The sequence below is a fragment of the Meles meles genome, chromosome 8 (genome assembly GCF_922984935.1).
Source record: "Meles meles chromosome 8, mMelMel3.1 paternal haplotype, whole genome shotgun sequence".
Taxonomy (NCBI): Eukaryota; Metazoa; Chordata; class Mammalia; order Carnivora; family Mustelidae; genus Meles; species Meles meles.
In genome coordinates, this window is record NC_060073.1 from 19,149,449 (window position 1) to 19,172,310 (window position 22,862).

At 45.4% G+C, this 22,862-nt stretch overlaps 1 protein-coding gene across 2 annotated transcripts; it reads right to left on the reverse strand.

Moving 5' to 3' along the window:
- Positions 1-113: 113 nt before the first annotated feature.
- DDB2 (damage specific DNA binding protein 2) lies at positions 114-22,711 on the reverse strand. Of its 2 annotated transcripts, XM_046015523.1 has the most exons (10): positions 22,463-22,711; positions 21,188-21,321; positions 20,624-20,815; positions 4,881-5,026; positions 3,524-3,623; positions 3,245-3,422; positions 2,616-2,758; positions 1,024-1,188; positions 833-878; positions 114-482 (listed from the first exon to the last, which is right to left on the reverse strand). In XM_046015523.1, the coding sequence occupies exons 1-10, from the start codon at positions 22,587-22,589 to the stop codon at positions 433-435; spliced, it is 1,281 nt and encodes a 426-aa protein (XP_045871479.1). In that variant the 5' UTR covers positions 22,590-22,711; the 3' UTR covers positions 114-432. The 2 variants fall into 2 exon arrangements, 1 of the variants encoding a protein (XP_045871479.1); XR_006819973.1 differs by having other exon boundaries at positions 114-555; positions 603-1,188.
- Between the last annotated feature and the right edge of the window lie 151 nt (positions 22,712-22,862).

Below are 22,862 nucleotides of genomic sequence, written 5' to 3' on the forward strand. Positions count from 1 at the left end.
GGCCCCAGGGAGCGCTTCGGCCAGGTCAGTGCTGGAAGATCACTCAGAAGCTCAGTTGGGTATGGTTTTATTAGCCACGTCAATCGTGAGCACAAACTAAGGACCACTACCTGATCCCTCTGTCACTGCACGTCAAAGAACAGAGAAGTCCCTTGGCCCCAGGAGAAGCTTGGCTCCAGGCTGGATATAGCAGATATAGCAGAGACCCTTGGAGGACCTGGGGTACCAACCCCGGAGAAGTTTCTGGAGCTAAGTCCAAAGCAGTTAACATGCCCGTGTCCCAGTCCCACAGTGTCCCATGCCACAGTGTCCCTGCTCCGACCCTAAGACTTGGATACCTTTGGCCCTTTAACACACAGTCGCCTCTTCACACGGGATGTGTTCTCAGGTGGCTCCAAGCTCTGGCTTGGCTCACACCTTCATTAATGGGTCTCATGTCCGCATCCCAGCTTCCTCCTGGCTCCAAATGAGAACGTGATAACCTAGGAGGAGTGAGACCAGTCTTGCACCTTCCATGATCCATCTCTGAGAACTTGGGGCTAGCTCAGGGCTAGCCTAGGACTTGGTCGGGAAGTACCAGGAAACCAGGACACCTAGGGCACCTAGGCCTTGGTCGGGAAGTACCAGGAAACCAGGACAGCAGCCAGGCATTGTCATGACCAAGTCAAAGCAAGAGGCATGGAGGGCCTAGGCCAAAGAGTCTGCTGTCTCCTGAAAGTCTTTACTGACTTACTGACCCTGGGGTGACTGGCTAAGCTGAGGGGGGCCTGCGCTCAACCTGGGGGAGCAGGGTAGGGCTTGGCCAATCTGAGATACAACCTGCTTCACTCACCCATCACAGAGGCCAGCGTGTCCCCCATAGGATTGAACTCATTGAGCTGCGGAGACAAGGGCATAAGCATCAGGAGGAGGTGAGGTGTTGGGTGAAGGACACATGAGAACGAATTTCTGGTCATTTTTGGTCAGTTAAGGTAGGTTGAAGCCCTGCGTCCTCCCATCAATATTTGAGGGCCCAAACCTCACCGAAATGATACCAGAAGATTCTGGGTCATAGAGCTGATACATCATCTTCCCTGAGTTTCCATCAAACAAATCGATTGTCCTTAATTCGTGAGGGGTACAGCTTTTGAAATTAGGATCTGGGTATCGGCCCACGACAACGAGGTTGTACCGAGGATGCCAGGTTGCCTAGGAGATGGAGAGTTGTCATGAGAATAAATTGCCAAGTACAATCAAGAGGGACATCGGAAGTATTCTTTGTCACTCTCAACTGTTAACACACTTGCCAGCAATTTAATAATGGAGATAAGACCCACACGAAACTACAAGAACAGCTTTCAAGTGCGTGTGTATCCACCCTCCCAAATTTTTAACCCCACACTGGCCTCTCTGGACCTTGGGACACCTTCAGGCCTCCTCTCTGTTTCCTATTTCCTGAGATCATACCAACCAATAAATGTTTTAATATCCGCTTGACCCAGACGTTAACCAAAGAGGTAAGCCTACAACCGAGCAAAAAGTCTCCGGTAACCAAAACCGCGTAGGACAATAGTACTGAAGGAATCCCACCGCTGTCCCTCCTGCATCAACACAAAGGATGGAAGAGTTGAGCAGAGAATGGCTAGTGGCCAAAAAGGGAAGGAAACCTATGTTCCCCAGCTTACTCCGCTCAAAACAAATCTGGCAGTTAGTCGGAATGACAGAATCAGATGGGGTTTTCTTAAGAAATCACAAGGAAGTGTTGGAGGAGGAAAGACATGGTTAGCAGGAAGGACAGAGTGGTACGTGCCATGGCTCGGAAATAAGTCACAAGTCTCACTTGGAAATTGTCCTGGCTGGATACAAAGTGGGAGATGACATATGGATCAGTAAGAACCAACCAGTGAAGAACCCTTGTTCTTAAGAGCCTGGATTTGAGCTGAGGTATGGGGAGACACTCTGATATTAAATGATCACTGCTGACGTTGTACTTCCCAGGCACTAGACAAGTGCCGTAAGCATATGGATTCTTCTAACAACCCTGTCCATCAGATACTGATACTCGCTTTTTAGAGCCGAGGAAACCGAGATCCAAAAGTCAAGCAGCTTACCCAAGGACTCTAACCGGGGGTGCCGGCCTACCTGAAGCTGGGGCCTCCCACCCCACCCCGTGCTATGTTAACAAAAGAAGTACAGGCACGAAACCTGGAGGTCTGGAGAGGGACTGCGCTGTTAGAAAAAGAACAGAAACCAGGAGAGCAGAGGAACCACCAGAGCTGAAGCTGCCTGGGGTGTGGGCAGGAAGGAATGCGAAGACTTAAAGAGTCTCAGCCTTGGGGGCTGAGGTCAGCTGGGGGGCCAGCAGCACACGCAGGTAACCGGAGGTGACGGCAGAAGAGCAGGGAGGTGGGCTGAGCTGAAGAACCCAGGAAAAGAATTTATGGGAGACAAAGAAAACCCAGCACAGTGGGATTGCAGAAGGGGGACAGAAGTTGCAGAGAGCACCGGGAGAGAAGAGACGGCTTCGCGTGGTGCAGGATGAGATCTGGGATTAGGGATGTTGGATCTGGCCTCTCCCTACTTGGGGCAGACCCGGTCCATCCCCGTGATCACAGCTCCCTGCCTCCATCACTTACCTTGATGGGCGTCAGGTGCTGGAAGTGGCGATGAGGGTGTGGGATCAGGCTCGGGGGGCAGTCCCACTGGGAGGCTGAGTAAACCCGGAGCTCACTCTTCTGGTCAGTGGTCAGGAGCTGGGCTCCATCGGGACTGAAACAAGCTGGCAAGTAAAAAGCCCCGGAGATGAAGGAAACCCAGGCCCTTGTTATCCTGGCTGTCACAGACCTTCTCCTGCAGGGGCACCCTCTCTCCCACTCCGCTCTAGACGGAGGTGGAAGGGAAGAGGTGACTCTGGACTGTGGGCACTTGGGGCACCTGGGTGGCTCAGTGGGTTAAGCTGCCGACTCCTGGGCTCAGGTTAGTAATTTCAGAGTCCTCGCTCGGTGGGAAGTCTGCTTGTCCCTCTCCCTTTTCTCCTCCCCCTGCTTGTGCTCTCTCTAAAAAATAAAAAAATTTAAAAAAAAATTCTAGAAACTTAACAGCTGTTGAAGGCAGCTAGACTCAAAGTTTCCAAGACATCCACTTGGCTGACGTTCTCAGGGTAGAGGTTTAACCTAGCAACTCCTAAGTGTCGAGGAAAAAAAAAAACCCAGAAGCGGTTGGACAGGCAGGGTCTGCAGGAAGGATGAAATCTGGTATATCACACCTGCATTGACAGGATGGCTATGCGGCAGTGAGTGGAGGAAGCTGGATTTCCCTCTAACCTGGCGCAGGTCCCAGATTTTCACTGTTTGGTCTACGGAGGCTGTGGCCAGTAACCAATCACAGCATGGATTCAGGGCCACGTGGGTCACTTTCTTTTTGTGCATTCTCAGATTCCAAAGCTGCAGAGAAGGGCTCGGTTCAGATGGGGCGCAGGGAGGCCCAGGGTTGGGGGCAGTGGGTAAGGGAGAGAACGGGAGGACCTGGGCTCCAGAGAACGCACCTCCCTGCCATCCATGTTCAGCAGGATCACGTGTCCCACATTGTCTCCTGTGACCACCATTCGGCTTCTGGCAGACACATCCAGGCTGCAAAACCAGACGCTGGAGGGAGAGACTGTGCTGTAAGATTGCTGGGGACAGAGGCAAGGTCCCTTCCGTCACTGTTGCAGCTCTGGCGTCTAATGTACCAGAGCCATCCCATCAGGATTTGCTGAAGGAATAACCATCTCACCACAGAGTCCCGGAGAGGAGCCCTCGTACTTGTCTACCAGCCGTCAGATGGGATGGGGCCATGGGGCTCCGAAATGTGTCCAGTGACTCAGCCAGTAAGTGGCTCAGAGCCATAAGGCAAGTCCCCAGGCTAGCCTTCCCCTAGAGCCCTGGGACTTGTTTTATTGCTTTCTCCCTTCTCTACCCTTTGGGCCAAAGGAGATGACAAACTAAACGGACTGCCCAGCTCTCTTCCGCAGGGCTGGTGAGAAAGGAACTTCTGCCCTCTTCTGAGCACTTAGGGGAAAAAAGCACACACAGCCTCGGGGCTCTGTCCTGCTTTTTCGTCTCTCTGACTACTTGAGGATGAAGGGATTGGGTTGGGATTGCTTCAGGGATCCTAAAACCTGGCTAGGAGAGCTCAGGTTCATATTCTTTTCTCTCAAACACTCAAATCCTTGCCACAGTGCCCACAAACCTACAAATGTCTTTCAGAGGGAGGGTTTCTTGTGGAAGAATAACGCGTGGAGCTGAGTCTACCCGTCTCTGCCCTGCCCTGTGTGGGGCCGCCCAGGATCGCGGCCAGTGCCGTCAGACCCCCTCACACACACCCTGGACTCTTTAGAGAACAGTAAGAGTCATGTCTCTGTTAGGAATCCAAATGACAAGCATTTTGTCATTTCTCTAGTCACTTGCTCTTGGGGCATCCCATGGGCTCTATGGACATGACTGTATCCCTTTCAGCTTCCCTCAAGGAACTGGTTGCATCCGTACACCCCAGTGATGTGACAGGAATGAAATCTTAAATTCTTAGTTCCTGCTCCAACCTTTAAGTGGCTTTCCCGGCCATTGCCACGTGAACTAGTGAGAATCAAGGTCTAGTCTGATACAGGAACGCCTTACAGAAGAGCCAAAGCCCTTCCCTCGCTGGGAAGAGTGGAGGTTCTAGAACCCCTCACTGAAGCAGTAACGCACCCGGAACGCAGGAAGAGCAGCTACGCAAAGTCTCAGCGGGAAGGGTGGGGCATGGTCGCCACCTTGCAGTTCTCCCCTGTGCCGGGTGTGGGGAACACACACGAGACCTGGGAGCTCTCACCAGAACTACACCGAGAGCCCCAACGCCCTTTCCCTCCTAGCGAGGCTACTCACTTGCAGGTGCCTGAGCTGGCAAAAACTCGGACAGTGTTGCCTTTAAAGTCTTGCAGCCTAGTTGTTCCCTCCATTGAGGAGGTGAAAAACTGGTTGGTATCAAGAGGGTTAAACTTCAGGCCAGTGATGCTCCCTCCAGCTCCAATCTAACACAAGGAAGAGAAAAGCCAGTGAATGACATTGGCCCAGGCGGAGGGCGAGGCCTGGGCGCACGGGCTCTGCGGACCAGAGAGCCCGGTGGGCAGCAGGTGTGGCCAGGCCAGCCGAAGGGCCTGGACATGGTGATGTGCTCCAAGACGCTCTTTTCTTGCTTAAGATTTTAGTTTTAAGTAAATCGTTTAAAAAAAAACCTAACCTACGGTACATTAGGTTGTTTTCACAATACAGTTCTATGAATTTGAACACAGAGATCTGAATAACTACCACCCAAATTGGGACACAGAACAGTTCCATCCCCTCAAAAAACTTCCTTGTGCCCTCCCGGCATGGTCACACCCCCGCCCCACCTGTAACAGCCCGGCCACTGTGGCTCTGCTCTCCATCATTATGCTATGGCTTTGCCTTGAATGGAACATTCTAGAAGTGACTCCAACAGTTTGCATCCTCTTGCGACTGGCTCCCTTCATCTGACTCAGCATGGCGCCCCCGAGACACGGCCAGGTTGCTGTGTGTACCCATCGCACACCCATTCTCCTGCTGGCCATTCCGAAATGTGGACACACCACAGCTTACTTACTATTGCCCGGAGCTCTTTAGAAGAGCCCCAGCTCGGAACAGGGCCTGGATTAGGAGGGCAGGAGTCAGATCTGAGTTCCTTCCTAATTTTTCCAGACATCCCTGACAACGGTGATAAAAACGATCATGATAATGTCAGCAACGTCTCCAGCTCTTAGGCCGCTGCTCTCCCAGCCTCACAGAGTCCCCAAGGCCTCTGACCCAGCGCCCGCTTAGCTCACTCAACATGCTCACTGGCACGTTCCGTCCCCTTTCCAAAGGAGTCTAACCAGTGCCTGTGGTCCGCCCAACCCTTGCTGCTGGGATCACCTTCTGCTCCCAACAGCTGAGTCCTGTGCTCACCCACGCTTCGTGGCATCTGTTCTTAAACCCGTATATGCCCGTTGTACTTTTTGTTGTAATTATGTAATTTAATTAAACATGTAACTTAATTACATGTCATTTATTAACCATTTCATAAAAATTATAAACTTTAAACATTTCAACAAAACATTTAAACATTTACTTAAACATGTTCAGTTAATTAAACAGAAGAACTACGGGCAAAAAGGAAGAACACTTATTTCTATGACAGTCACGTTGAACACTTTGGAAAAACTAGATAAAAAATGAATTGTTAAATATGATAGTTGTCAAATTAAGCATGGTGTGATACTTATAAACACATAGCATGGGAAATAATAAAACCTGAAGAAGAATCTGCAATCAGATTGCTTCACAACTGCCTTTAAATTATGTCTTCACGGGGCACCTGGGTGGCTCAGTCAGTTAGGTGTCTGACTCTTGATTTCGGCTCAGGTCATGAACTCATGGGTTGTGGGATTGAGCCCTGTCAAATGAATAAATAAAATCTTAAAAGATTTTTTTTAAGTGAGGGGAGACGCAGAAGGAGAGGGAGAAGCAAGACTCCCCACTGAGGAGGGAGCCTGATGCAGGGTTTGATCCCAGGACCCGGAGATTATGACCTGAGCCAAAGGCAGATGCTTAACCATCTGAGCCCCCAGGTGCCCCAATAAATAAATCTTTTTTTTTTAAGATTTTATTTATTTATTTGACAGAGAGAGATCACAAGTAGGCAGAGGCAGGCAGGGGGCAGGGGAGAAGCAGGCTCCCTACTGAGCAAAGAGCCTGATGTGGGCCTTGATCCCAGGACCCTATGATCATTACCTGAGCCGAAGGCAGAAGTTTAACCCACTGAGCCACTCAGGCACCCCCAATAAATAAATGTTAAAAAAAAATTTGTCTCCACTTTTAGGGAAAGGGACCCTATAAAAAATACATTATGGGGGTGATTTCTGTAAAACCAGGTGAGCCCTCATCAGTGGACCATGACTCCCAGAAAAGGACTGGTCTTATGTCAGAGCATCAGTAGTAAACACATACATAAACATTTTAAGCTAAAATACACATGTGTTCTTCTTCTAGTAAGGGTTGACTTAAGTGGTTACAACCAACTCTTTTATTGAGAAGGAAGAACAAAACCAGGGCAAAGTATGATAACCAAATACATTGGAAACTTCCAATACCAGAGATGATGGCTAGCCCATCAGCCTTCTGTTGAGAACTAGAAAAAGGAAACAAAATCAGTATCTCTAAAGGGAAGTTTTTGAAGTCAGTGAGCGCTATGAAGGCATCAGGGCCTTGAAGACTGACATCCTAGAGAGAGAAGCAGCAGGTAGACCTGACTTTGGATGCCGCCTTTCCCCTTGAAGCCTATGCAGCCCAGAAAGATGTGGTTGAGAAGCAGAGGGAGCAAACTGCAGAGAAGCTGAACGGAAAGTGGTAGGTGGCTCCAAGGCTGAGAAGCTGGGCTGAGGTTTTTGCCAGTCTCGTAGGGCAAGAGGAGAGGTCTGGGAAAAAAAATCCAGCTTTTAGTTAGGATTCCTGACATGCTAGAGATAAGAGCAAACTGGAACTATTCTAACGCTCACAAAGACTGAAAAGCCCAGATTCAAATAATTTCTTTCTTTTTTTAAAGATTTTATTCATTTATTTGTCAGAGAGAGAGAGGGCAAGAGAGAGGGAACACAAGCAGCGGTAGTGGGAGAGGAAGAAGCAGGCTTCCCGCTGAGCAGGAAACCAGATGTGGGGCTGGATCCCAGGACCCAGGATCATGACCTGAGCTGAAGACAGACACTTAACTGACTGAGCCCCCTAGGTGCCCCCAGATTCAAATCATTTCAATCTCATTGGATGAAGATGATCTGGTTCCATCCTACCTGCCTGTCAGAAAGAAAAAAAAAAGTCTCTGGAGAAAAATACCACCACTCAAAACTCCAAATTATCTCTACACGTTTTCATACGTAATATTTGGCATTGAATCTAAAATCACCCAGCATATCAGAAGGTGAGGCCAAATAACCAAAAACGAAGGAAAAAAACATTTGAAAGACACAGGAGATCCAGATATTAGAGTTATTAGATACAGGCTTGAAAATAATTGTGATTAATATATTTAAAAAAAAAATAGACCTGCGGCGCCTGGGTGGCTCAGTTGGTTAAGTGTCTGCCTTCGGCTCAGGTCACGATCCCGGGGTCTTGGGATCGAGCCCTGCATTGGGTTCCATGCTCATCAGGCAGTCTGTTTCTCCCTGTCTTTCTGCCCCTTCCCCCACTCGTGCTCCCCACCAACCCTCTCGAATAAATAAATAAAATCTTTTTTTAAAAATGGACCTCATTTAAAAATGGACGAAGGATTTAAACAGACATTTTTTAAAAAGACATGCAAATGACCAGGAGCACATGAGCAGATGCTAAACACCGTTTGTCACCACGAGATACTATTTCACACCCCTCTGAGGACAATGATAAAAAGATGGACAGTTATAAGTGGTGACAAGATAACCCCCAAAAGGGGAGAAAATACTTGCAAACTAGATCTAATAAGAAGTTAATATAAAAAATATATGAGGAACTCAGTCGCAAAAAGCAAATAAACAAAAAACCCCCAAATAACCTCATTAAAAACTGGTCAAAGGACCTCAATCAACATTTCTCCAAAGAAGACACACAAATGGCCAACAGGTATTTGAAAAGGCGGTCAACATCACTCCCCCCGACATCAGGGAAATGCAAATCAAAACCACAATGCTATCACTTTACGCTTGTTAGAATGGCTGTTATGGAAACAACAAAAGATAAGAGGTGTTTGTTAGCATGGGTGTGGAGAAAAAGGTACTCTTGCACTGGGTTGATGGGAATGTAAATTGGATGGGGCCCTGTGGAAAACAGTATGGTGGTTCCTCAGAAAATACACCATATGGTCCATGAGTCCCACTTGTGGGTATAGAGTCCAAGGACATGAAACGAGCTTCTCACCGTGTTATCTTCCCTCCTGTGTTCACTGTAGCTACTCACAATAGCCCAGGAAGGGAAACCACCTCAGTGTCTGCTGATAGAGGAAGGGATAAAGAAAATGTGGTATGTATGTATGATGGAGTATCATGGAGCCTTCAAGGAGAAGGGAATCCTGCCATTTGTGACAACCAGGGGGCAGTTTCGCTAAGTGAAATAAATCAGACACTGACACTGCACGATCTCAATTAGATGTGGGTCTACAGCTGCGGAGTTCATAAAAGCTCAGAGTAGAATGGTGGTTGCCAGGGGCTTTGGGATGGAGGAGATGGGGAGATGTGGGTCAAAGGGCACAAAGTGTCAATCATGCAGGGTGAATAAGTTCCAGAGATCTAATGTACAGCGTGGTGATGTAGTTAATAATACTGTGTTGTGCATATGAAATTTACTAAGAGTTGATCTTAAGTGTTCTCAGACAGACACCCAAGGTAATATGTAAAGTGATGAATGGTAACTAGCTTGACTGTGGTAATCATTTTTTTTTAAAGATTTTATTTATTTATTTGACAGAGAGCAAGAGATCACAAGTAGGCAGAGAGGTAGGCAGAGAAGGGGGGAAGCAGGCTTCCCGCTGAGCAGAGCCCGATGCGGGGCTCAATCCCAGGACCCTTGGATCATGACCTGAGCGGAAGGCAGAGGCTTAACCCACTGAGCCACCCAGGTGCCTCAACTGTGGCAATCATTTGCAATGTACCCATGTTAAAATTCACACTATATGCTTTAAATATGTGCAATTTTTATTTGTCAATTGTATCTCAATAAAGCTGGAAAAGTGTTGCTTAGGGTATGGAGAAGTTGGAGCCCTCCTACATTGCTGATGGGAATGTGAAATGGAGAAGTCACTGTGGAAAATGGTTTGACAGTTCCTCAAAAACTCAGAAGTACCGTATGTCCCCACAATTCCACTCCTAGACATATACCCAAGAGAAATAAATGAATATGTATGTTCACATGAAAACTTGTATACAAATATTCCTAGAAGCATCCATAATAAAAGAAGGCTAAAAATCAATGCCTCAAAACAACCATCTCAAGAAGTTGTAAAAGTAACAGGAAAAGAAAGTAGGAGAGGGCTGCCGGCGTGGCTCAGTCAGGTAAGCGTTTGACTCTTGATTTCCTCCAGGGTCATCATCTCAGGGTTGTGGGATAGAGCTCCATGTCAGGCTCTGTGCTCAGTGTGGAGTCTGCTTGCCCTCTCCCTCTACTCCCTCTGCCCTCTCTCTCTCCCTCTCCCTCTCCAGAATAAATAAGTAAAATCTCAAAAAAAAAAAAAAAAAAAGGAGGAAAAAAAGAACGGAAATTAATGAAACAGAAAATAAGCATACTGTGAGAGAATTAACAAACAAAAGTTGGGGGTGCCTGGCTAGCTCAGGCCATAGAGCACACAACTCTTGATCTCAGGGTTGTGAGTTCAAGCCCCACACTGGGCATGGAGCCTACTTTAAAAAGAAAAAAAAGTCGGTTTAACGCAAGACTAATGAAATTGATAAATCCCTGTTGAGATCAATCAAACGGAAGTCACCAATAACCAATGTAATAGATCAAAAAAGGCACATCAATATAAATCCTAGACATTTTAAACAATTATAAGAGGATATAACTAATCTGATGCCAATAACTTTGAAAACTTAGATGAAATGGACAAAATCATTAGAAAAATGCAAACCTGCCAAACTGACAGAACATGAAAGAGAAAATCAGAATGGTCTGACACCTATTAAAGATACTGTGGGGGTTGCCTGGGTGGTTCAGTGGGTTAAGCCTCTGCCTTCAGCTCAGGTCATGATCTCAGGGTCCTGGGATCCAGCCCTGCATCGGGGGGTCTCTGCTCAGCAGGGAGCCTGCTTTCCCCCCTCTCTCTCTGCCTGCCTCTCTGCCTACTTATGATCTCTCTCTCTCTGTCAAATAAATAAATAAATAAAATATTTTTTTAAAAAAGAAGACATTGCAGTTACAACTAAAAACTTTCTTGCAAAGTAAATTCCAGACCCTGATAGCTTCACTGCTGAATGTACTGAACATTTAAGGAAGAAATAATATCAGTCCTTTTTTTTTTTAACTTTGTCTAAAAAATTCTGTTGAAGTTATAAAAATTGAACAAAGAAGTGCTTTTCTGGAAAAAAAAAAAACCTGCTTTTCTGAAATCATTGAAAATAAATTGCCAACATGATGTCCCATGGTCCTCAAACATGCTACTACTCTGTATTTCCTGTAAGAACATGCTTCTGGGTAACCACAATAAGACCATCAAAACTTAGGGATATCCAAAGTGGTTCAGACTCATAGAAACAGAAAGTGTAATTGTGGTTGCCAAGGCCTGAGGGAAGGGGAAAATGAGGAACTTATTCAGTGGGTACAGAGTTTCAGTTTTACACCATGAAGTTCTACAGTTCTGCTACACAATAACATGAATATAGTTAACACTACCATACACTTAAAAATGGTTCAGTGATAAATGTTAGGTGCTTTTACCACAATTTTTTTTAAAGATTTTTTATTTATTTATTTGACAGAGAGAGAGAGATCACAAGTAGGCAGAGAGGCAGGCAGAGAGAGAGGAGGAAGCAGGCTCCCTGCGGAGCAGAGAGCCCGATGTGGGGCTCGATCCCAGGACTCTGAGATCATGACCCGAGCTGAAGGCAGCGGCTTAATCCACTGAGCCACCCAGGCGCCCCCCCCTTTTTTTTTTTTTAAGATGCTTTTACCACAATTTTTAAGAAGCAGTATTACCTGCTAGAGATATAATTGGAAAGGTTAAAAAAAAGGGGTGGGGGAAGAAAATTTAAATAAAAAATTTGAATATAAAACAAAAATAAACATAGAAAAATCACTCTGCATAGGGGTGTGTGGGTGGTTCAGTTGGTTAAGTGTCTGTCTTTGGCTCAGATCATGATCCCAAGGTCCTGGGATGGAGCCCAGCCTTGGGCTCCCTGCTTGGCATGGAGCCTGCCTCTCCCTCTCCCTGTGCCCCTCCCTGCCACACAAGCTCTATCTCAAATAAATAAAAATTTTTAAAAAATTAATCAGTGTAACATCACATTAGCAGAATAAAGGGGGAAAATCATATGCTGATCTCAAGAGATACAAAAAAGTATTTGATGAAATTCGATTATCATTCATGCGAAGAACTTCTGGTACCCTCTTTTATTTAGAAGTAAAAGGGGGAACTTCCATAGTCTGATAGAGGATATTCAAAAACAGACAAGTTTTAACACACAAACAAGCTCCTCTGTGTGTACCTAAGAGAAGTGAAAACAGGTGTTCAAGCAAAAACTTGTACGTGAACATTCACAGCCGTTGTATTCATAAGAGCAAAAGATGGAAACAGCCCAAACGTCCATCAGCAGATGAATGGATAAATAAAATGTGGCATATCCATATGACGGCCCATTATTCAGCGATAAAAAGGAATGAAGTGCTTATACAAGTTGCAGCATGGATGAAAATTGAAAACATTACGCTAAATCAAAGAAGCCATACCCAAAAGGGCAAATATCATGTGATTCCATTTATACGAGGTACCTAGAAGAGTCGACTTCATAGAGACAGAAGTTAGATTAGTGGATTTAGGGGAGGGTAATAGAAAGTCATTGTTTAATGGGTACAGAGTTTTATTTTGGGAAGATGAAAAAGTTTTGCAGACGGTTGGTGGTGATAGTTGCACAGTGTGCTTAATTGTACACTTTTAAAATGGCTAAGGGGCGCCTGGGTGGCTCAGTGGGTTAAAGCCTCTGCCTTCGGCTCAGGTCATGATCCCAGGGTCCTGGGATCGAGCCCAGCATCAGGCTCTCTGCTCAGCAGGGAGCCTGCTTCCTCCTCTCTCTGCCTACTTGTAATTTCTGTCTGTCAAATAAATAAATAAAATCTTAAAAAAAATAAAATGGCTAAAATGGGGGGATGCTTGGCTGGCTTAGTTGGAAGAACATGCAACTGCTGATCTCAGGGTTGTGAGTTCGAGCCCCATGTTGAGTGCAGAGATCACTAAACAACAACAAAAAACTCTTAAAAATGGTTAAAATGGTAAATTATATGTTAGGTGTATTTTACCATAATAATAAGTAGAGGGAATCATACTTAATGATCAAATAGAAAAGCCTTCTATGATCAAGAACAAGACAAGGATGTCTGCTATATTTAACACCAACAACGTACTAGAGGTCTTGCCAATGGAATAGGGCAAAAAAAGAAGTATAAAGGGGCGCCTGGGTGGCTCAGTGGATTAGGCCGCTGCCTTCGGCTCAGGTCATGATCTCAGAGTCCCGGGATCGAGTCCCGCATCGGGCTCTCTCCTCTGCAGGGAGCCTGCTTCCTCCTCTCTCTCTGCCTGCCTCTCTGCCTACTTGTGATCTCTCTCTCTGTCAAATAAATAAATAAAATCTTTAAAAAAAAAAAAAAGAAGTATAAGAATAGTAAAGAGAGAAACCAAACTCTCCTTATTTGTAGAGGACAAGATTGCGTAGGAAAAAAATTTTAAATCTTCAGATAAACTATTAAAATTAGTAAGTGTGGATTTTTGCTTCCAACCATGATGGAATGTCCTATCCTCCTGCGTTATCCACCAAAAAAATGGACAAGATACATGAACTAGGTTCTCAGACGTTGGACAACAGACGGCACAAGACAGGAGGGAAAGAAAGGAGAGAGCCCTGCAACTGCCCCAGCTTGACTGTTTGGAGCGCGTCTTCAGGCCACAACAGGGAGGAACCACACAGCCCAGCAATTGCACTGAGCTGAGGAGACAGAATTTTAGGAAAGCCAACATACCAAGAATTGGTGGGCAAATGCTGGGGAGGAGAGAGACACACAGAAGCAGCATTCTGGAGAGTTTCACAAGGGTCCCCTCAAGTCTTTGGGGGAGTACTAATGTATCAGTGTGTCTGAGGAAACTACCCAAGACTGGAGGAGGGGGCGGAGAGAAACATCATACATCGGTCGGGGAGAAATCCTCAGAACGGTCTGAATTCTCAAGGTCAGGAAAGGGAAGACTTGATATATAAAACATCGAGTCCTGGGGTACCTGGGTGGCTCAGTGGGTTAAGCCTCTGCCTTCCGCTCAGGTCACGATTTCAAGGTTCTGGGATCAAGCCCCACATCGGGCTCTCTGCTCAGCAGGGAGACTGCTTCTCCCTCCCCCTCTGCCTGCCTCACTGCCTACTTGTGATCTCTCTCTCTCTCTGTGTCAAATAAATAAATAAAATCTTTAAAAAATAATTGAGTCCTCAGAAGGATATTGCCTCAGGGTGAGAACAGGTTATATCTATGGGCTGCCTTAAACCCATGCTCACTGGGGTAGATTGAATAATGGTCCCCAAGATGTCCATGTGCTAAGCCATGGACACTGTGAACAATAAATACACTAGATGACAAAAGGGACTTTACATGTGGTTAAGGGTCTTGAGATGGGAAGTTTACCTTGGATTATCTGGGTGGGATAGATATAATCAAACTCAAAATGGTGTTTATAAGAGGTACCCAGGAGGAGTCAGAGGCAGAAGAAAAGGTAATGGAGGACAGAAGCAAAAATCGGGATAATGCACTTTGAAGACAAAAGAAGCAGCCATTGCCCAGCAATTCAGATGGTCACAAGAGGCTGAAACATACAAGGAAACAGATTCTCCCCTCGGATCCTTGAGAAAAAACTAGCCCTGACAACACCTTGACCTTAAGTCCAGAAAAAATGATTTCAGACTTCTAACCTCCAGATCTCCAGAACTGTAAGAAATAAAATTGTGTTCTTTTAAGACACCAAGCCTGTGGTAATTTGTTATAGAGGCAATAGGAAACTAATATAGTAACTGGATTAACAAAGCTTAAAAGCAAGCCTTGAAGGTAGCAAACTGCTTAGAAGTAACTGCATCCCAGAACAAAGCCCAACACTACTTAAAAGAATACAACACAATCCAACATCCCACCATGTACCATTCACAATGTCTGGCATCCAGTGAGAAATTACCAGGCATGCAAAGAAGCATGAAAATAGAACTCATAACCAGAAGAAAACTTAATGAGTAGAAACACCCTCAGAAGTGACACAGATGATAGAATTAGCAAAAACATTAAAACCACTATCACGAATGTACTCTATATGGCCAAGAGAGTAGGGGAAGTAGTAAACATGAAAAAAGAAATAGAATATATTTAAGAAGGCCCAAAACAAACTTCTAAAGATGATACACAACAAAATACATCTAATACAGATTAGATAATGCAGAAGATCGTGAATATGTAAGACAGCAATAGAAGCTATGCAAAATAAAATGGGGGAGGGATTAAAAAATGAACGGTTTATCAATGACCTGTAGGACAGACAATACCTAGTAGCCTAACATATATATAATTGCAATCCCAGAAAATAAAGGTGGCGGGGAGAGAAAAATTATTTGAATAAATTATGGCTTAAAACTTTCCAAATTTTTTAAAAAGATTTTATTTATTTATGTGACATAGAGAGAGAGATATCACAAGTAGGCAGAGAAGCAAGCAGACTCCCTGCAGAGCAGAGAGCCCTATGCAGGGCTCTATCCCAGGACCCTGAGATTATGACCTGAACCAAAGGCAGAGGCTTAACCCACTAAGCCATCCTGGTGGCCCAAATTTTCCAAATTTGAGACAAACCCAGAGATCCAAGAGGTACAATGAACTCCAAAGAGGAGAAACATGTAGAGAAATACACCAGATAAATCACAATCATTTTTAAAGCAGCCAGAAGGAAAAAAGAAAGGAAAATCATGTAAAGAGGAACATAAGAATGAGAGAAGATTTTGCATCAGAAATCATCTCCAAAGTAGTAAAAGCAAGAAAACAAAAAGAAAAGCCTGTGAACCTAGAATTCTATACTAGCAAAGATATCTTTTATCCCAAAAAAGACAAGCAAAAGATAAAAAGGCTAGCACCAACCAACCCACATTATAAGAAATGTTGAAGAAGAACTTCCAGGCAGAAGGAAAATGTTACCAAAAGGAAATCCAGATCACACAAAAGGATGAAAATCACTGGAAATGGCAAATATGTAAATATTAAAGATTGTCTTCTTATTTTAAAAAATCCTTAAAATATACCTACCCTACAACACAGTCATTTCACAACTAGGTACCTACTCAAGAAAAATGAAAACGTATGTCCACACAAACTTGTACATAAATGTTCTTAACAGCTTTGTTTTTATTTGGAAAAATTCCAAATATCCTTTTGAAGGTGAATGGATAAATTATAGTACATTGATAGAATGGAACACTACCGAGAAAGAAAAAGAAAAGCCAACAGATACATGTAAAAATGTAGATGAATCTCAAACAATTATACTGAGTGAAAGCCAGAAAAAAAAGGGTATATATTGTACTATGTCATTTATAGAAAAGACTAGAAAATGCAAATTAGCCAATAGGGTTAGAAAGCAGATCAACAATTTTCAAAGGTAGGGAGGGGTGGATTGCAAAGGGGTATGAGGAAACTTTGGGGCTGAAAAAAAGACACAAATAACTCATATTAAGAATGTGAGGGTAGGGGCGCCTGGGTGGCTCAGTGGGTTAAAGCCTCTGCCTTTGGCTCGGGTCATGATCCCAGAATCCTGGGATGGAGCCCTGCATCGGGCTCTCTGCTCCGCAGGGAGCCAGCTTCCTCCTCTCTCTCTGCCTGCCTCTCTGCCTAGTTGTGATTTCTCTCTGTCAAATAAAAAATAAATAAAAAAGAATGTGAGGGTAGGTATCACTAAAGATCATGTAGACATTAACAGGATAGTAAGGAAATACCAGGAACAAATTCATGTGACTAAATTCAACAACTTAGGTAAAATGGACAAATTTCTTGAAAGACAAACTACCAAGCTCATTCACAAGAAACACAGGACCTAAAATGCTCCATAGCTATGAAAGATATTGAACACATAGTTAACTCCCCAACAAAGAAAACTCCAGTCCTAAAAACACCACAAAATTTTTAAGGAAGAGATAGTATCAATTCTACACAAAGAATACCAGAAAATACAAGAGGTAGGAATACTTCTAACTCTTTTTATGAGGTCTGCATTAGCCTGAAACCAAAGGGATTACAAAAAGAAAAGGGAATTGTAGGATATTGTTAGTGGTCATCTGGTACGCGAACTTAAACTAGAATATCTGATATAATAAGTAAAATACAACAGGTTCTAGGGTAGAATATTCACGCAAAAATCTAAGTAGAGGTTTGGGTGTGTGTAATAGTATATACACACAGAGAAAAGAGGCCCCAAATGGAGATTTCAGGTAATTTTTACTCTTTATGCTTTTCTCTGTATTATTTGAAATTCTCAGAAGCATCAATCATTTTACAAGAAGAGTAAAACCAAGTTATCTTCATTTTGAAAATGTCATACGTATTTTCTTGCCAAGGGCCTGAAAGATGTAAAGACCAGAGCCAAGGTCAGAGGACTAAAGGAGTAACAAAATGAGGGCACCTGGCTGGCTCAGTCAGTGGAGCACGTGACTCTTGATTTTGGGGTTGTGAGTTCAGGCCCCACGTTGGGCATGGAGCCTACTTAAAAAATTTAAAAAAAAATTTTTTTAATTAAAAAGAAAAAAAGAGGTAGCAAAATGAGTCACTGCTTCTCCTTCAGTCCCTGTTCTCAAATCAACTTTCCGTTAATATCTGGGAAGAAAAACAGAGAGGTCTCCAGACTATCACACCCTTCTTCTGCTCCATCTAGCCTCTTGCTAGTCACAAAGTTCAGATGCTCAGGCCAATCTCTGCCATGCATGAGGAAACGTCACTTAAAGTCACATTATAAGTCACATTATACTAGAGAGTGGTATAAACCCAAAGCAGCTTCAGCCTGGCACAAGTTTAAAGCAGATGTCATTCCCCTTTTGATCAGGAGGCTTTCCTCCAGGACACCCTTAGGCTACTTCTTAAATTTCTCTATTCCCATGTCCTAGATTCCAAGGGGGAAAAAAAAACAAAATAAAGCAAAACAACAACAAAAAAATCTCTTCCTGTCTGAGCTCTGGGTTTTGACTTCAACTTAAAAACTGCCCCTTCTGGTGGTCACCTGTCTCACCAGCGGGGCAGGAAGCCAAGGTCTGTTCACAGCATTCCTCTGGCTGCCTTTCTTCTGGCCTCAAGAACCTGGTTTTCTTTTCTTTTCTTTTTTTTTTTTTTTTAAAGATTTTATTTATTTATTTGACAGACAAAGATCACAAGTAGGCAGAGAAGCAGGCAGAGAGAGAGGAGGAAGCAGGCTCCCTGCTGAGCAGAGAGCCCGATGTGGGGCTTGATCCCAGGACCCTGGGACCATGACCTGAGCTGAAGGCAGAGGCTTTTAACCCACTGAGCCACCCAGGCGCCCCAAGCCCCTGTTTTCTTGAACATGCATGCATCTCATCCCAAGCCTGTCTAACCTGGCCTTTTCTGATGGGTTGCTTTGAGGAAGCACTTAAGAAAAGTCATCCTGGGTTCACCCTTGGCCTCATCTATCTCTTCTGTTCCACTTCTGGGTATATGCCCCAAAGACCTGAAAAGTGGGGACTTGAAGAGATATTTGCATACCCACATCCGTAGCAGCATTGCTCACAAGAGCCGAGAGGTGGAAGCAACCCAAGTGTCCATCGGCAGATGAATGCGGAAGCAAAATGCGGTAGATGGATCAAGTGGGGAATTATTCAGCCTTAAAGAGGAAATTTTGACACCTGCTACAACACAGATGAAGCTAGAGGACATTATGCAAAATGAAATAAGCCAAAGGATAAAAATTGTGTGATTCCACTTATGCAAGATACTCGTGAGCGTGTCAAAACCATCAAGACAGAAAGTAGAATGGTGGTTGCCAAGGATGGGGAGACGGAAGAATGGGGAGTTGAGCGTTTAGGGGGTACAGAGTTTCACTTTTGCAAGATGGGATCCTGGAGACCAGCTACACAAGAACTCCAGCGTACATAAGGCAGATGAACTGCACACTTAAAAATGGGTAACAGGATACATTTTTGGTATATTTCATCACCATCTTTAAAAATCAGAACATTTCATGCAAAAAAAAAAAATTAGGACTTCAGATTTCATTTGAATAAATCAAATCTGATACCATCATGGGACCTAGATTCTTTTTCTTTTTAAGGTTTTATTCATTCATTTGACAGATAGAGATCACAGTTAGGCAGAGAGGCAGGCAGAGAGAGAGGGGGAAGCAAGCTCCCTGCTGAGCAGAGCTGGATGTGGGGCTCGATCCCAGAACCCTGGGATCCCAGAACCCTGGGATCATGACCTGAGACTAAGGCAGAGGCTTAACCCACTGAGCCACCCAGGCGCCCCAAGGGACCTAGATTCTTACATGTTAATAGTCTCCAGTGTACCTCTGACCCCACCCCCTATCATTCTTTTTCCTGTTTGGCTTCTTTAAGCATGTGAGTTTGTGGCTTCTGCTCTAAACCCAGAAAGCCACTCTTGACGGTACAGCCCTCCACGGTTAGCCCCCTGCTGGGCAAACTAAGGTCTTCTCTTTGGTGGCGGGGCCAGCACCGTCCTGTCTCAGCAACTCATGATAAATACTAACCATGCCTAGAAAATGCTATGCCAAACTGCCCCAAACACACTCTGCCTTTCCTTTTTCTCTCCATTTACCTAATTATTGTTCTTCCCCACTCCCCACTCAACCCCAAGCCTTCTCTCTAACTCACAAGGGGTTCTTCCTTCTCTCACGTTCTGCAGCATTTAGCATCGTAAGTGCCAGTTATCTTGTATGCATATCCCATCTTCCCAGTTACACTTTGAGGCCCTCATTCGTTCAACAAATATAAAGCAGTGGCGCCTGGGTGGCCCAGTGGGTTAAACCTCTGCCTTCAGCTCAGGTCATGATCTCAGGGTTCTGGGATCGAGCCCCGTGTCCGGCTCTCTGCTCAGCAGGGAGCCTGCTTCCCCCCCACCCCCCGCCTGCTTCTCTGCCTACTTGTGATCTCTGTCGGTCAAATAAATAAATAAAATTAAAATTAAACAAAAACAAAAAAACAAATATAAAGCAGCAACTCGAGGCCAAACATTGTTCTAGGCACTAGGCATATGGCGGTGAACCAGAAAGGCAAGGTCCCTCTTAATGTGGAACTTACTTTCTGAAGACATTTGTATGGGCAGAGACATACAAATAAGTAAAACATATCGGGTACTGATAAACATCGTTCAGGGGGTGGGGAGACTGAGGCAGGGTAAGGAGAGAGGGAGAGAAGGAGTGAGGCAGAGGCTCCTTTAGACAGAGTGGTCAGTGACAGCTGTTTGAAGAAGTACATGAAACCAAGACCTGAGTGGTAAGGGGGAGCCAACCATGAGAAAACCGTGGGAAAGAGCACCCCCGTCAAAGAGAACAGTAAGTGCAAAGACCCCATTTTAGGAATAGAAATAGCTAGTGTGGCTCAAAGCCTTGGAAGTGGGGAAAGACAGCAGTAGGAGACAGGGCCAAGAGTTAAGGGGCTCAGATTCTGTTCTGTGTGATAACTTACAAGAGGGTGATCGATATTTTATACCTTCTAATGTTTTAAGGGCTGGCACTCAAGGCAGATCTGACTAGCATTACCATTTACTCGTTTGAAAATATCCAGTTCCTTCTGATCCCAATCATCTCCTCGTTCCCCAATAACTTTTCATTCCTTCCACAAACACTTCTTCAGCACTACCGACTGGTACAAGGAACTGCTCACCCCTTTAATGAAGGTAGGTTTGTCCTTTATGCCAAAGTTCCAGAGCATGATATCTCCCCCTTTGGAACCCACAGCCAGGGTGCTGGGGTGAGTTGGGTGCCATGCCAAGGATGTGGCCCTCCTGTCAAAGGGGGCAGCCTTTTGGAATATCCGGTAAGAAGCCAGAGAGTGCAGAAAGGCCTGCTGGAGACCCTGACACAGACGGGGGAAAAAAAAAAAAAAAGAATTAAGTTGAATTAAAACCCAGGTCCTGGGTAAATTGCCAATCTCTGCCTCCTCCATAGATGAGCTCTAGGGCCAAGTCCTGCCACCAAAGGAAAACTAACCGCCTGGCTCTGTATGAACTCATCTTGGAAAGGAAGGGGGCAGAGCTCATTCCAGATGAGACCTTTATGGCATAAGACTTCTACCTGGCTGAATGCCCAGTAGGTCAGTCCCCAACATAGAGGTGATCTGACCACTCTGACAACCCGCTGAACCAACCCAGCATCTAACCTGAGAATATCCCCGTAATGAAAAGGTACCAGGCAACCCCTGGAGCACTTCAGCCAGGAAACACCTCACCTGCTGCAGTGATGACCAGACAGCGTTGCCTAGCTTATGGTGGTGGAGGGCCCTGACGATGCTGCATGGTGGCGGGACCTGCAGGCTAGCCAACCCCGCCCATAGGCAGCCTGAGTCAAATCTTCTGCTAGAACCTGCCAAGCAGAACAGACACATATTTTCCTCTCTCTTCTCACGCACGCAAGAGTTTCCTGCTGAAATCTCAGAAAGAAAGCCTTGTTTTTTCATGCCGCATAGCCAGTCTCTCCCATCACCTCCTGAGACCTTTCCATGGTCTGCTCACTCTCACTCAGCACAAGAAATAAAGTAAGGATTCAGCCCCTTGCCCCAAACACTCTCCAAAATAGTAATTTTGAAGTGAAACTAAATATGAAATCATAGGAAACCAGACCGTTTGCAGGGTTTCTGAGCAGGGAGCCGAAAGGACACACAGGAATAAAGTTTATGCAGAACTCTTCCCAGTGGGCTGGGAAACTCATGCTAGTGTTGGGTGACAATTTTAAAATCACATATGATGCATAATAAAAGGGTTTTAGGATAGCTCAGTAGAAGTGACTGGGGAAAGAAGTATCTTTAAATCCTGCATTAAAATAATGTAGAGGTGACCAGTTGTTGGCCCCAAGTCCAATCTGCTCTTTTGGAAACCGGTGGATCTAGAGGGTCTGGTGGCTGGAAATTAACCAAGCTGCTTTTGGAGAGGTAGATCCACTCAGAATAGGAATAAAGATGTATTTGAGGACCTGGTCTCTATGATTCTGGTCTCTTGACAACCCATTCCTTCTTTTATGGACAAAAAGCACTTCAGCAATAACCCCCTGCTCCAGTCTTTTGTGTTCCCCCACACTCCTTATCGCCCCAGGTTCAAGCCTCAATAAACCTCAGAGACTGAGTTTTCTAAGGAAGGAAATTGAGGGTTCTTACAGAGGAAACCAAAACACACAGAGTAGGGAGAAGACTACAGAAATTCAGCACACACACCACCAGGCAAGGTAGGGTTATTTTAAGCAGTCCTCGTGTGTAAAAATCCTGGGACAAACAAGGAATTGGAAGGTCCGTTGTGTCTTATGTAATGGAGCTCATCTGCCTCTTCCCGTCACCTGAGGGGGGTTAAGCCCAAGCTCAATGATGTCAAAGGACCTGCAGAAAAATGCACAGCCCAAGGCATCCTAAACTTGAGACAGTCTGGAGAAACCAGTAGCACCCATCCCCCACTCCAGCCTCCTGCGTGAGAACCCCAAAATGCGGAATTATTAAAGCAGCAGGCGCAGGCAGTACCAGGGCCCTTCACATAGAGCTTCTTGGCCTCGGGCTCCAGCTCCCGGGGGCTTCTGCTCCTCTTGCTCTTGGGGCGCACAGCCACCTCGGGGGTCTTCTGGGTTTCTGGGCGTTTCCTAGGAGCCATCGCGTCCTCCGTGCGAAAGGGTACTATGCCCTATGCCGAGATCGTGGAGGGAAGATTGTGAAGCCCCTGGGGAGAAACAAGGCGGGGACCAGGGAAATAAGCCAACTTCCCGCCAAACAGCCTCTCACCGCTTTCAATCTGGCTTCTAGCTCCGGCCCCGCCCCCCCGGGGAGGCCCCGCCCCTCCCGCGAAGACTGGGGCACGAGAGGGGAGGAGCTCAGGGGCTCCCTAGGGAAACGGGATGGCGCCTACGTGCTGGGCCAAATCGTGCCC